The 12,560-nt window shown below is 32.6% G+C and overlaps 1 protein-coding gene across 2 annotated transcripts in view; it reads right to left on the bottom strand.

Moving 5' to 3' along the window:
- The window catches only part of LOC115889110 (fatty acyl-CoA reductase 1-like), a 58,127-nt gene that overhangs the window by 7,204 nt on the left and 38,363 nt on the right, over window positions 1-12,560 (bottom strand). The window contains exons 1-5 of one of the 2 annotated variants that reach the window (XM_030909043.1): window positions 9,144-9,348; window positions 7,684-7,844; window positions 6,224-6,308; window positions 5,544-5,755; window positions 4,750-4,963 (exon numbers count right to left, since the gene is read on the bottom strand). In XM_030909043.1, the coding sequence (XP_030764903.1) occupies window positions 4,750-4,963; window positions 5,544-5,755; window positions 6,224-6,308; window positions 7,684-7,844; window positions 9,144-9,180 (709 nt within the window). In that variant the 5' untranslated portion in view covers window positions 9,181-9,348. Of the gene's footprint in view, window positions 1-4,749; window positions 4,964-5,543; window positions 5,756-6,223; window positions 6,309-7,683; window positions 7,845-9,143; window positions 9,349-12,560 lie in introns of those variants that run through there. The other variant, XM_030909051.1, reaches the window with a different exon arrangement.

Genomic DNA, 12,560 nt, shown 5'->3' with positions numbered 1-12,560 from the left:
TTTCCTCTACTCTGAAACCCTTTCCACCGATCAAATAGGGCCATTCTGTGCAAAACCAAGCAATTGGATGAGGATGCTAGAACAAGAAAGTAATTTGTATATTATAGACGATATTTGAGCGAGGATGGGTGTTAATAGGGTAAAGACTATTTCCTTTAAGAATCTATTTAAATCAATGTTTTTTTTGGCAGTGGCAAATATTGGCAAGATTTTTGTGCATATTCCAATGCTGGAGACTTTAAGCATTGAACGGATACTAATTTCCATGCGGAATATTGCCGAATAGTCTTACACCTTATAAAAATGCCACTGATTTTTTAAATATAAAACATTATAAAAAAATAGAATAGAAGGAAACGTTTCAAAATAAAAATATGGCATAAAACAGAACAGAGCCAACAAACAAAGCTGGCTCTGTATCCATCATGACAGTTATTATGAACAATTTGCAAAAAAAGCACTACAAACAATTCCACTATTTTTATAATCTTAGAAATATTCAGAATACACTCAAGATAATTCATACTTTTAACTGAAATATATTATTTATTTGATAGTCAACTTACGACTTAAAAAAGCTAATAACTAATAAACGTGCTTACATTTAGTATTTATAGATTTGTATTCAGTTAAGATAAAAAATGAAAATAAAAAAATATCACTTTTGGCCAGGTTTATAGACCAATACATCTATGTGCGGCCCCGGCGAGGCGGGCGCGGCGTTTGAATATGGTTTGGTTAGGTTAGGTTAGTTAATCAGGTAAATTTCCTCTTAATTATCTACTTCCGAATCCTTCTCGCATCTCCGAAATAGCCATATACAATACACGTGATGCATATACGCAAAGTTACGCATCTGTGTATTGTTATATGGCTTTTTAGGAGATGCGAGATGCGAGCGATATTTGAAGATGCGAGTGGTCAAGAATAGGTCCCCAGAGACGGCGCTGGTTGCCGGAAAGCAGAAACCTGCCTCCACTATGTTCGTACCCTTACCCGCTGCCAATATGGCGTCGCGATTCGTGAAACGTCATCAAATTCGGCAGAGTCGGCGTTCTGGTTGATTTCTATTTTGTGTCTGTGTTAAATCGTGGAAACACGATACGCCACCGAAAGCCTTCGTTGTCGTCTGGAGAACTAATTTTCCAATTGACAGGTTGACATGATAAGGACATGATGGCTTAATTTTCATTTCCGTTTCCGGTTATTCAATGGCGGGCCCTCTTTCAGTTCAAATGTATTTTGTATTTTTTCTTTTCATAAATAAAACCAAAAAATAATTTATTCGCATATATTTATTTGAAATATGGAACAACGTGACTAAATAAATATAAAAATATAGAGGATTGTATTGTTTCAATACCAGTTAGTTAATTATATGCATTTTTAACATAAATTAGTTAAGGTATAAGCATGACTTACAGTAATTTGTAAATAAACGCACGTATTCGCAGACTTCAAGGACAGAAAACGGACACAGGAACATGAAAACAGGAGCCTTATACAAAAACCTGAAAACAGAAAAACAATTTTTTTATACTAAAATTAACAATGTAAAAATATCAATAGGTATAAAATATAAATATGCTGTTTAAAAAAAGCGTCCATTATTTCCAAAGAGACCTGGCTTATAAGTTAAAATGAAGCAAAAAGAGATATAATCAGATTATCAGTCCGATTTATTGCATTATTGACAATAAATCGCACATACTGGAGATAACTAATGTTGGCTATAGTTAAAAATGATCTTACCTTGCTGTAAATTGTTTCCATTTTTAAAAAAATCGCCGATCAAAGAGATTATAACACCATTTTCTTGCATCTAAAAAATGTAAAAACAGTGTTTATTTACTACCTATTATTCATATACATGGGACATACCTACTACTGCAGAAACGTTATTTTCTCCAGGATGCTTCATGTAATATATATTTTATATACTTTATTACCTTTATATTTATAAATTTCAGCGGAAATACTAAATTGAACTTCCAAAACGAAACTAAACGGAATGAATTAAAATGGCGTCGAATATTTGTTCTAGAACAAATCTGAAGTTGTCTCTAAAACTGAAATCTGTCAATTCTAAACTGTGAAGTTAGACAATAGTTAGACAAAAACAATTCTGTCCTTTTCTAGGCGGCCATACTTGTCGTGAGGAGAATGACAGGAATGACACTAATGACTGTTTCCAATTTTCCTATTTCACTGTCACCCCCCTGGCGAAAACGACTCGCTTTGTGACGTCATTGTAGTCCTTGTCATGGTTATTAGTCCTTATTCGGCAACCAATAATACATACACGTGCATTATTGGTTGCCGAATGCAAAACGTTCATTATTTAGTTTATTTATTTAAACACTTTATATGTATGCAGTATAGAAAATTAACCGTATAAATCATATTAAATACTCGAATAATGCATTTCTATGAACAGCAGTTTCCAGCATCACCTTTTGCAAGCATTCTTTTTAGAGTACTTCCATTTTTTGCTCTAAAATAATTAATAAACAATATCGTAGGCACTTAGTAAGCACTTTGTCACAATTCACAACACGAATTGAATGTATTTATACACTCTATAGCTCTAAAAACTTTAAAAACACCTTTTTCACACTTAAAATTGACAAAATAATTAACTCAAAATTTCTCAGCTGTTATTTTTATAAGTTTACCATAGGCAACTAAAAATACACACTATCATGACAAGGACTACAATGACGTCACAACTGTCAGTTGAAGCGCGGGAAGAGGCGAACGTACGTCTTATGAGGATGAGCAATCCTATTAGTTTACCGTTCTTGACCTAACCCCATAACATTTCAGGCAGAAATCTCTATAGATATGAACTATCGGAAACAAGAAAGAGCCATCTAATCCGATAGTCAAGCAGCCTTAAAAGTTATCAACTCAGTAACAATCAATAATTCGAAACTGGTTAAAGAATGCCTAGAGAAGCTGAACAAACTGGGTAAAGAAAATAAAGTTCTCCTACTCTGGGTGCTAAAAGGGATAGGAGGTAATGAAAAAGCAAACGATTTAGTGAACATTCCACTAACTAGACCAGAACTGTTCTGCTTTCCAAGTGGAAACCAACTTAAACCGGAACTCAAGAACCTAGAAGACTTCATGCATAACCTGGAATTGGAATCCTTCAATGATCTAAGACACTCCAAAAATATTCTCAGGACTTACGACCGAGAATAATCAAAGATTTTTCTCGAATTAAGTAAGAACAATCCTCGGATTGTTACAGGGTTTTTAACAGGACACTGTCTCTTCAATGAACACCTCAGTAGACTGAAGCCGAGAAACAACTGCGAATGCAGATTCTGTGGGAAAAATTGGGAAAGACCAGAACACCTAATCACTGAGTGCGTCAAGACGACAATCATTCGTGCCATAAACCTTAGTACGATTGATAACGGAGATAACCAAACCTTTGTGTCTCAGATACTGGCTTTTGTCAAAGTCCTGAGACTGTATGATGGGTTATAACTGATCAAAAGGGGACACAATAGGTGGGACACACAATAGGGGGACACAATAAATCTATAAGGTCGCGGTGATTAATTTCCCCTTCTCATACAATGTATAATCTATACTAATATATAAAATCCTTAAGTGACTGACTCACTGATTAATCACGATCCTGCTCAAACCACTCAACGTAAGAAGCTCAATTTTGGCATACAGGTTGATTCTAGGGTGTAGAAGTTCGATAAGAAGGGATTTTTCGAAATTCCAGTTCCAAGAGGGTGAAACCACCCCTCAAATATTACAATATTTTTTATTTAAAAAACGGTCAAGTTTCCGAAAAAACGCTTAAACACGTATATTTTATTTTGTTTTATTACATATTTTAAGATTTTTTAAAAATGTATACAGGGTGTTTCAAAAAATCTGGTCATTGATTAATCACAATCCTGCTTAAAGCGCATGACGTAAAAAGCTGATTTTTGGAAAACAGATTGACTTCAGGGTGTAGAGGTTCGATAAGAAGGGATTTTTCGAAACTCGAATTGTAAGGGGGTGAAACTATCCCTCAAATATTAAAATATTTTTTATTTAAAAACCGGTGAGTTTCTCGGGAAAACTCTTAAACACGTATATTTTATTTTGTCGTTTTACATATTTTAAGATTTTTTATAAATTTATACAGGATGTTTCATAAAATATGACCATTGATTAATCACGATTCTGCTTAAACTGCTTGACGTTTAAAGCTTATTTTTGGCAAACGTATTGACTGTGGGGTGTAGAGGTTCAATAAGAAGGGGTTTCTCGAATCTCAAATTCCAAGAGGGTGAAAACGCCTCCCAAATGTTACAATATTTGTTATTTAAAAAACGGTTAGTCTTTCGGGAAAACGCTTGGACAAGCATAATTTATTTGGTTTTTTAACATATTTTAAAATTTTTTAGAAAATCATACAGGGTGTTCCAAAAAGTTGGGTAATTTCTTAACCACGATTCTGCTTAAACTGCTTGACGTAAAAAGCTTATTTTTGGCAAACGGATTTTTTGAAAGTCAAATTCCAACGAGATGAAACTACCCCTCAAATATTACCAAGTTATATAATAATATCGCCATATTGTTTTTTCTCATGCTGACATAAATGTGAGAAAATTTTATCCAGTTTGTATGTTAATGGAAATTCTTGCTTTGCATGCGTCACCATTACAAAATGATTAATTCGACGTGAACGAAGTCGCTGGTACACGCTAGTAAAGATATAAATGAACATACCTACAGTAGGTTTCACAATAACTGTAGGAACTTTGGCTCCCAACAAATCGTTGATACAATGCTCTGCCAAGTGTTTGGTGTAAGTATAAGTATTAGGATATTTCCCAACAATTTTATGACTCAAATAGTTTAATATATTTGTATCGCTTTTTTCAGCCAGGCAGATCATTTCTTTCCAGTCATCATGAACTGGAAGCAGCTCTTCTGGAATTATCTACAAGAAGTATATCTCAGTAAATAAGTTGACTTACATATTTACATTTTGTATTAGTAGCATTGTAAGCTAATTTAGTTAACTAGCAGTACAGTTTAACATATTTTATTATTAAGGTGCGTTTAGCTTGAGCACGCACGAGCTGAGCGTACGCGAACGGCATTCGTTCGCGTTCTCGACTCCGTTTAAATTAAAAACTTATTCTTCGACGAATGAAGTGATCCATTTATGCGCGAACAGCAGAGTTGTGTTGGTGAAGGAACGCACGTACGCAGACAAAACAAATTGCCGGTGCAAACTGAGCGTTTGCGCATACATAAAGTCCCTTTGTGCACTCACCAAAAACAGACACTAGACGGCTCACGTTTGCGGCTGCTCGCGCACAGACAGATTCAGAGTGAGCGTGCGCACAGCCGTTTACACATGAGCATTCGCGAAGGATCAGTGCGTGTTCAAGTCTAAACGCACCAATAGATACATATCGGCTATTCAGTGTTTAGCACAATATAATCCACAGTTTTTACGAGCTTAATACATGTCTCTGTTTTTAGATAATTTGTGACTAAAGGTATACACTTACTTTTCTTTTAGTTACACTAGCATAAGCTGTAGATACATGAACAAAAACCTCCAATTTTTCCATTTTTAGTGCCATCAGTGCCAAATCTCGCGAACTTCTTAAATTTATTTGTATTGCATCTCCCAAAAAATCATCAAATCTAACAGAGGCAGCAGTATGAAATATGATGTTTACATTTTCGATTAACATTTTCATATCACTATTGGACAAACCTATAATAGTTAATAAATATAAAATATAGTTAAAAAATATAATAACTAATAATGGCCGATTCATTTCTCCAAAAATGTCTTCTTGCAATCGGTATTTTGCTAATAAAAGAAAAATTGTCAAACGGACAAAAAATATTTAACATTTTTTTTCGTTTTTATTTTATTTTTATCTAGACCATTTAATTAATGTGCAAATTAAAGAATATAAAGATTATTTTAAAAAAGGATGTTTTTCGCTAGACATAAAATTTTTCTCAAAATACATACTCCGGAGTCGTTTCTGACATAATAAATTAATTATATCGTATTACATGACTGAACCTAAGGGGAGCTAAGCGCCCGAAGCTCCCACGTGCACCCTCCACTGCTTACAGTGCAAATGGCGAAATGCCCAGAAATCTTTTTTGACGAAATAATATACTGATACCTCGTAAATTTGTATAGATTATTAAAGAATATTCAAATTACCTAAATTTTCTTCACAGACATCGCCGTTAATAAATGTGACTTTACTAAATGACTCAGGTTTGGTATCTCTCAACAAATCAAATATCTAGAACAATTAAATAAAAGCTATGTTTAGAGAATGTTACAAAAACGAAACTGTATTTAAATCTAGGACTTAAACTAGAACTAAAGTCTTAAATAAGTGCAAATATTTTTAGGGGTGCTATATTTCGACTCCAGTAAACACGTCTATGAGATTTTTTAGCGAAATATTTTTTTTTAAAATTTGGCATTTTCCGAAAAAAATACAAATTTTAAAATTTTAAGTTAAAAAGCATATTATCGTTGATTGGAGAAATAAGAATATGCGCAACCTTCTGGGGGATTTCGTGGCACAAATTATGTCCGAGATATAGCTGGCGTTACCGATATATGTCCGAGATTTAGTTTAGCTCTGCGCAGGTGCGCGCTGATAGTCGTTGACAGCGCAGCGGATAAAGAGTTCTGTGTCGTAGTTCTGCTCTCAGTCGACAGAGTGGGTGACTGTCGGAGACAGTGTTGCCAGAACTATGGATTAATCTATAGGTATACAGATTTTGGTTATCATATATAGCGCACGTTAATAAACGGATTTTATATCATTCGCCAATTTGATTATTGAGACATTTTTTTTCTAACATTAACCAATTTAATATAATATTATATAATTAAACAAAGACCGGCGTCAGAGTTGGCTTGAAAATGAAGATGCTGCTCTTATATCATATTATGTAAAAATATTATGGTAAATGTCAATAGTCGTCATTTCGAAGCCAACCAAACGATCATACGAGATATTCAGTACCTAAAAAATATTTTTTTTTTGTTTTTGTTGTTTATTCTGTATTTAACACAAATAAATCTTCAATACATAAACGCAAATTTTTCGTCCAACGTAATCGTCAAAACGTATTACAGATATTACACATTTTAATATGGCAACACTGTCGTTCTACAACGTCTTTGATATGCTAGCGCTAGCCGAATCAGCGAAAATGAGTATTTTATGCATTGGCCGCAAAATGAGCAGAGGCTCCACCGTACAGCACTTGAGATATAAGAGAAAATCAAATCAGCCTTGTTATGAATTCGCTCATTAAGTTGCGTATCTTCCCAATTTTTTCAATCAACGATATTTTCTTGATAATATGGCACCATGAGGTAGTAGATTAAATTTACAAGAAAGAAAACCCAGATAAAATCCAATGGTTCTCAAAATTTAAGCGCAAAAATATATTTTTTTAATTTTCAAAGTAAAATAACTTGCTAATTTTGGACTTATTTGAAAAACGATAAAGAGGAAATTAGTTAGATTAGTTCGAGATTATTTTATCCAGATCTAAGCAACCTTGAAAATATTTGCACTTATTTAAAGCTCATCCTGTATATATTTTGGTATATTTTAGCCACTGAATATTTAGACTTAATAAAATACCGCTTACCGGATTAGAAAACAGGTGCTCGATTCTTTCATTCAAAGTTTTTCCTTTTTTTGTTCTTACTAACCCATAAATATGACGAATATCTGGGCAACTGCGCAACAATTTTTCGATGAGAGCTTTCCCAAAGAATCCTGTAGCACCCGTTATGAAGATAGTTTTGCCTAAAAACAAATTTACTTTCTTTTTCAGAACACTTATTAGAAACCAAGATTTAATACTAATTTACCCTGAGGAAGATAATATATTTCCCGAAACATATGGACTAGTTACTAAACAATAAATCTGAGCTTTATTTTACCCAGATCCAGCAAAAAACTTTAACTATTTAGGGGTCACTAGACCAACGAAATAATATAATACGAACAAATGGTTAATTATACAGGGTGTGTTTCAAAAAACATGTGCCATCTCTCGTTGGGAGATTCCTCACGTAAAAATAAAATTTATTTTTCATATGGACATAGGCCCGATTCTGCTTTGTTTGTTAGCTACAGGGTGTTAAAGTCTTAATATTTTTTCGATTTATTATAATTTTCTTCCAAGTATTTTTAGCGTTTCGAATGAAATTTTGAGGGTAAAAGTTACTATAAGTGCTACATATTTTAATGCTAAAAAAGTGTCGATAAATTCATCAGGGTCGTGCATATGGGTTATCACTGGAACATGTGCGCCACTGACGTTTTCCTTTTGATACCAAAATTGTGTAGGCCGTTTAATGCCAATTAAAAGTTATCTCTTGATATTTTGTCGAATTCTGCCTCCTTGATGAGATAAACGCAGTTTTATTAATCACAATTAATGAAATTGAAATAAATATTGAAATTAATAAGTTATATATTTTACCTAATTTATTATTAAATATTATTGCTATTAGTTATATTATTTTTTTCAAATTTTTTGATGAGGAATCAATGAGTACTTATTTAAAACTTTCGCAAGTTAATGATATTAAAGTTTTTAAAAGGCAAATTAATAAAATTGACCGAAATCGACAAAATATCAAGAGACAACTTTTAATCGGCATTAAACTGCTTAACACTATTTGGCTAACAAGAGAAAAAAGTCATTGGCGTACATGACTTTTTTAGAAAAATATTCCAGTGATAACCCATACGCACGTCCCTGGTGAATATGTCGATACTTTTTTAGCTGTAAAATATGTCGTATTTATACTAACTTTTAGCCTTAAAATTTCCCGCGCAACGCTAAAAGTACTTTTAAGAAAATTATAATAAATCGAAGAAATATTAAAATTTTAACACCCCGTAGCTACGAAACCAAGCAGAATTGGACCTATGTTGACATGAAAAATTAATCTTATTTTTACGTGAGGAATCTCCCCACGAGAGATGGCACATGTTTTTTGAAACACTTTGTATTATAAAGCAATATGTTAAAATCATGTTAGATTAAATGATTAAAAATTAATTGAAATATCATTAAAAACACTTTAAACTAACCTTTGTAATATTCTCGTACACTCTTACAGCTCTCCATCTTAACTACAAAACAGTTCAATATATTAACAATTTAATTTAGCTCATTTGGGTCTTTTAAATATAAGTACCCAAAAAACACTAAAAAAATAATATTTATAATTGCGTCTACACCATGTGACCTTTATGCCCCATTCTTACTGAAATACATGTATATGTAACTTGAAGTAAAATTAATATTAAGTAGCAACCTAATATATATTCCTTATATATTTTTGTTTACCTACTATTTTTAACACTAACATTCTTACCACAACAATCAAAAATTTGGAAATTTTTCTCTATTATAATTTATTATAATTCCCATTGACGGTTCAATTTGTTAATTTTGCCAAAATAATTGCACATTCAGTGTTAATTTTGTTTATCGTTTTTCACAATTGATATTATTGATTTTATTGTATTGAAAAAAATGTCGATTTGGAATTTGAAATTTGATAATGGATTTTTTTGTTGGAGCAAAAAAAATATTTTAAAATAAATATACCAGTTGGATATACTTTACATTCGTATGTTTTTAAGTTCTTTTTTATTATTATTCAGCGTTTGTAGATTATTTATTCTGTTTCAGACTGTTTCACATGAAGCGCTAATATTACATTATAGGCAAATATTAATATTACACATTAATATTTGCCTAACAGCGTTTTCACATGCGGCGGACCGTCCGTAGAGTTTTGTGTGCGCCCATGTGAAATTGTTCATATCGTCGGTGAAATGTGATAAACTGCTAACTCCATTATTTCTAACTTTACAGGAGAGCCAAAAAACGGTACAAAAAATATGTACACATGTAGCAAGTATTTTCATGCGTAATAAAGAGATAAGAATTTTATTTGCTGGGGAACAATAAAACTCAATATTTCGTGTTACATCATTTTTTTCAGACACAATAGGGAGATAGCAGATATTCGTCTTGCAGAAATAAGAAATAAGAATTTACTTCTGGAGATAGCAACCTTTATTGTTTGAAATTTTGAAAATGGAATTGAATATTACCCAAACAGATTTAGAAATAATGAATTAAATTTAAAAAATATGGTATTCATAACCATATATTTAGAATATCGTGGCGTCGGTCTAGAAGCAAAATATACAAGTACAAAAACGAATAAAATTTTAATGCATTTTTAAAGAACTGAAGTAGCCGCATTTTGGACTTAATGAATATGAAAATAATTTAAAAATTAAACTTATAATTCTTAGAAGATATGGTAGAATCCTTCCATGCTTATCCTAATTTTTAACAACGGTAGTAGACCGAGCTTGAAAAACCAGTGCGTGATATTAAATTAAATTTTTATTACTTTTCTCCTTTTTTTTAAATTTTATAAAAATGATGTACCATTTACGTGGAAAAACGTTAAAAAAAAACTTATTAGGTATTATGCAAATTCTTGTACAACTAAGTAATGTTATTTAAACTATTTACAGCACGCCGATGAATTGCTCTTATACATACAGTCTGACAAACGGATCTGAAACAACGGGGCAACGGTGAGGGGATCGCGATTTTCTAAAATCATGACCGATTTCATTCATAAAATATCCACGAGCGTGCGGTGTTTCATAAAAATATATCAGGAATTTTTATAATATTTTCCAGTAAAGTTTATAATATTATTTTACTTTAAATGTACCTACATTTTGTTTAATCATTTGCCAAATATAGTAATATTTGTTAAAACGCGTGTACTAATTACAATAAACACAAATCAAGTTAAAGATATAAAACACAATACAATAACCCCGCCACTGGATTTTTCAATAGTAGTGACTGTTTCTACTATTCCTAGAGAGGGGCATAAAGTTGGGGGTAACGGCGGCAAGACGTGCGAGAATCTCGACCAATCAGACTGGTTGAATCCGGGATGCCATGATGAATTTTGTCAGCGTTGCCAGCTTACCCTAAGCGGACACTATCTTTAGAAAATACTTTACCTTTTATAATAGGCAGAATGAATGAAAACTCTTAATTAGATAAATATACATTATTACAATAAGAACTACGTCAACATATTAGCATATATATAATTATGTATGCTGAAACGAACTAAAATATATTCAATTTATAGGTAATATCGAGCAACTTTGCTTTTCTATAATTAAACGTGACAACATCGACTTTTTTTGCCCGAATTCCTTCCGCTGTTTTAGATTCGTTTGTCAGATATTATAGAGAATTTTGTTTTTCCTTTTACCCTTTACCGGATACCCTGTATTTACAGAACGGATCGACGCAGGGTCGGACTGGCCATATTATATTGTATATAACTATTAGGGGGGCCCCAGCCTTCGCGGGCCCCCTTTTTAGTTCATTATTTATTCTTAACAATATTAGCTTTTGCATTGCATTATGCCATTTGCACTGCATTGTTTTACCTTGCATTAGGGTAGTTCCCTGATTTCTATACAGGGTGAGTCTTAAATAAGTGCAAATATTTTCAAAGCTGGTAAATCTCGATAAAGAAACATAATATTTTCTCTTTACCGGTTTTTCAAATAAATCCATAACAAGAATTATTTCACTTTTAAAATTTCCAATTTTTTGCTATAATTTTGAGAATCATTGGATTTTCTTTCTTGTAAATTTAATCTACTACCTATGTTGCCATTTTACAAACAAAGTATGTTTTTAAACTAAAAATTAAAAAAAAATTCACACAAAAAAACCATAATAGTGTTTCTTGGGTCGAAATATACTACCCCTAAAAATATTTGCACTTATTTAAGATTTACCCTGTATATAATAGGGAAAAATTGACCAAAACGTAAGGCGAAAAAATACGCAAAAAAATCGACACCGGCCCCTCCTTACATTGCCACCCGGGCCCCTTTGGCCTAGTGCGACCCTGGATCGACGTACTGTACTAAAGAAACATACGAATAAGAATCCGTGTGTTTGCTTTAGCGTGATCGTAACGGAAATTAAAATTATTAACGTAAAAAATGGAATTAGCAGACGATATAAACCCATGGTACTTGCTCGAAGTTGCGGACGCTCCGCTCTATCTGAAAGCGCTGTAAATGTTGATTGATATTGAAAATTCGGACATCGAAAATAAAGAACGGTATTCTAAATTAATTTCATCAGAATTATTTCGACTAGATCAAAAGGAGACAATAATACTAAATATGTATATCATAATTTTTCTGGAATTTTCAAATGGAGCAGCTTATTACATTTATTGTAGATTGTAGATACATAATTAAAAAAAATGGACTTATCAAGTTCTAAATACATTTTTATTAATATTTCTAATTTTACTTAGGGCTCGAACACACTGATGACCAGGTCGCACCGGCCAGGCCGCTGCTACCTGTAAAACCATTAAGTCAAATGATATAGCGCACACTAACGTCCTGGCCGTCCGTTGGTCG

This window comes from Sitophilus oryzae, unplaced genomic scaffold (genome assembly GCF_002938485.1).
Source record: "Sitophilus oryzae breed Bouriz unplaced genomic scaffold, Soryzae_2.0 scaffold_1172_pilon_pilon, whole genome shotgun sequence".
NCBI classification, from domain to species: domain Eukaryota; kingdom Metazoa; phylum Arthropoda; class Insecta; order Coleoptera; family Curculionidae; genus Sitophilus; species Sitophilus oryzae.
This window is presented reverse-complemented; position numbering and strand designations above follow the sequence as displayed.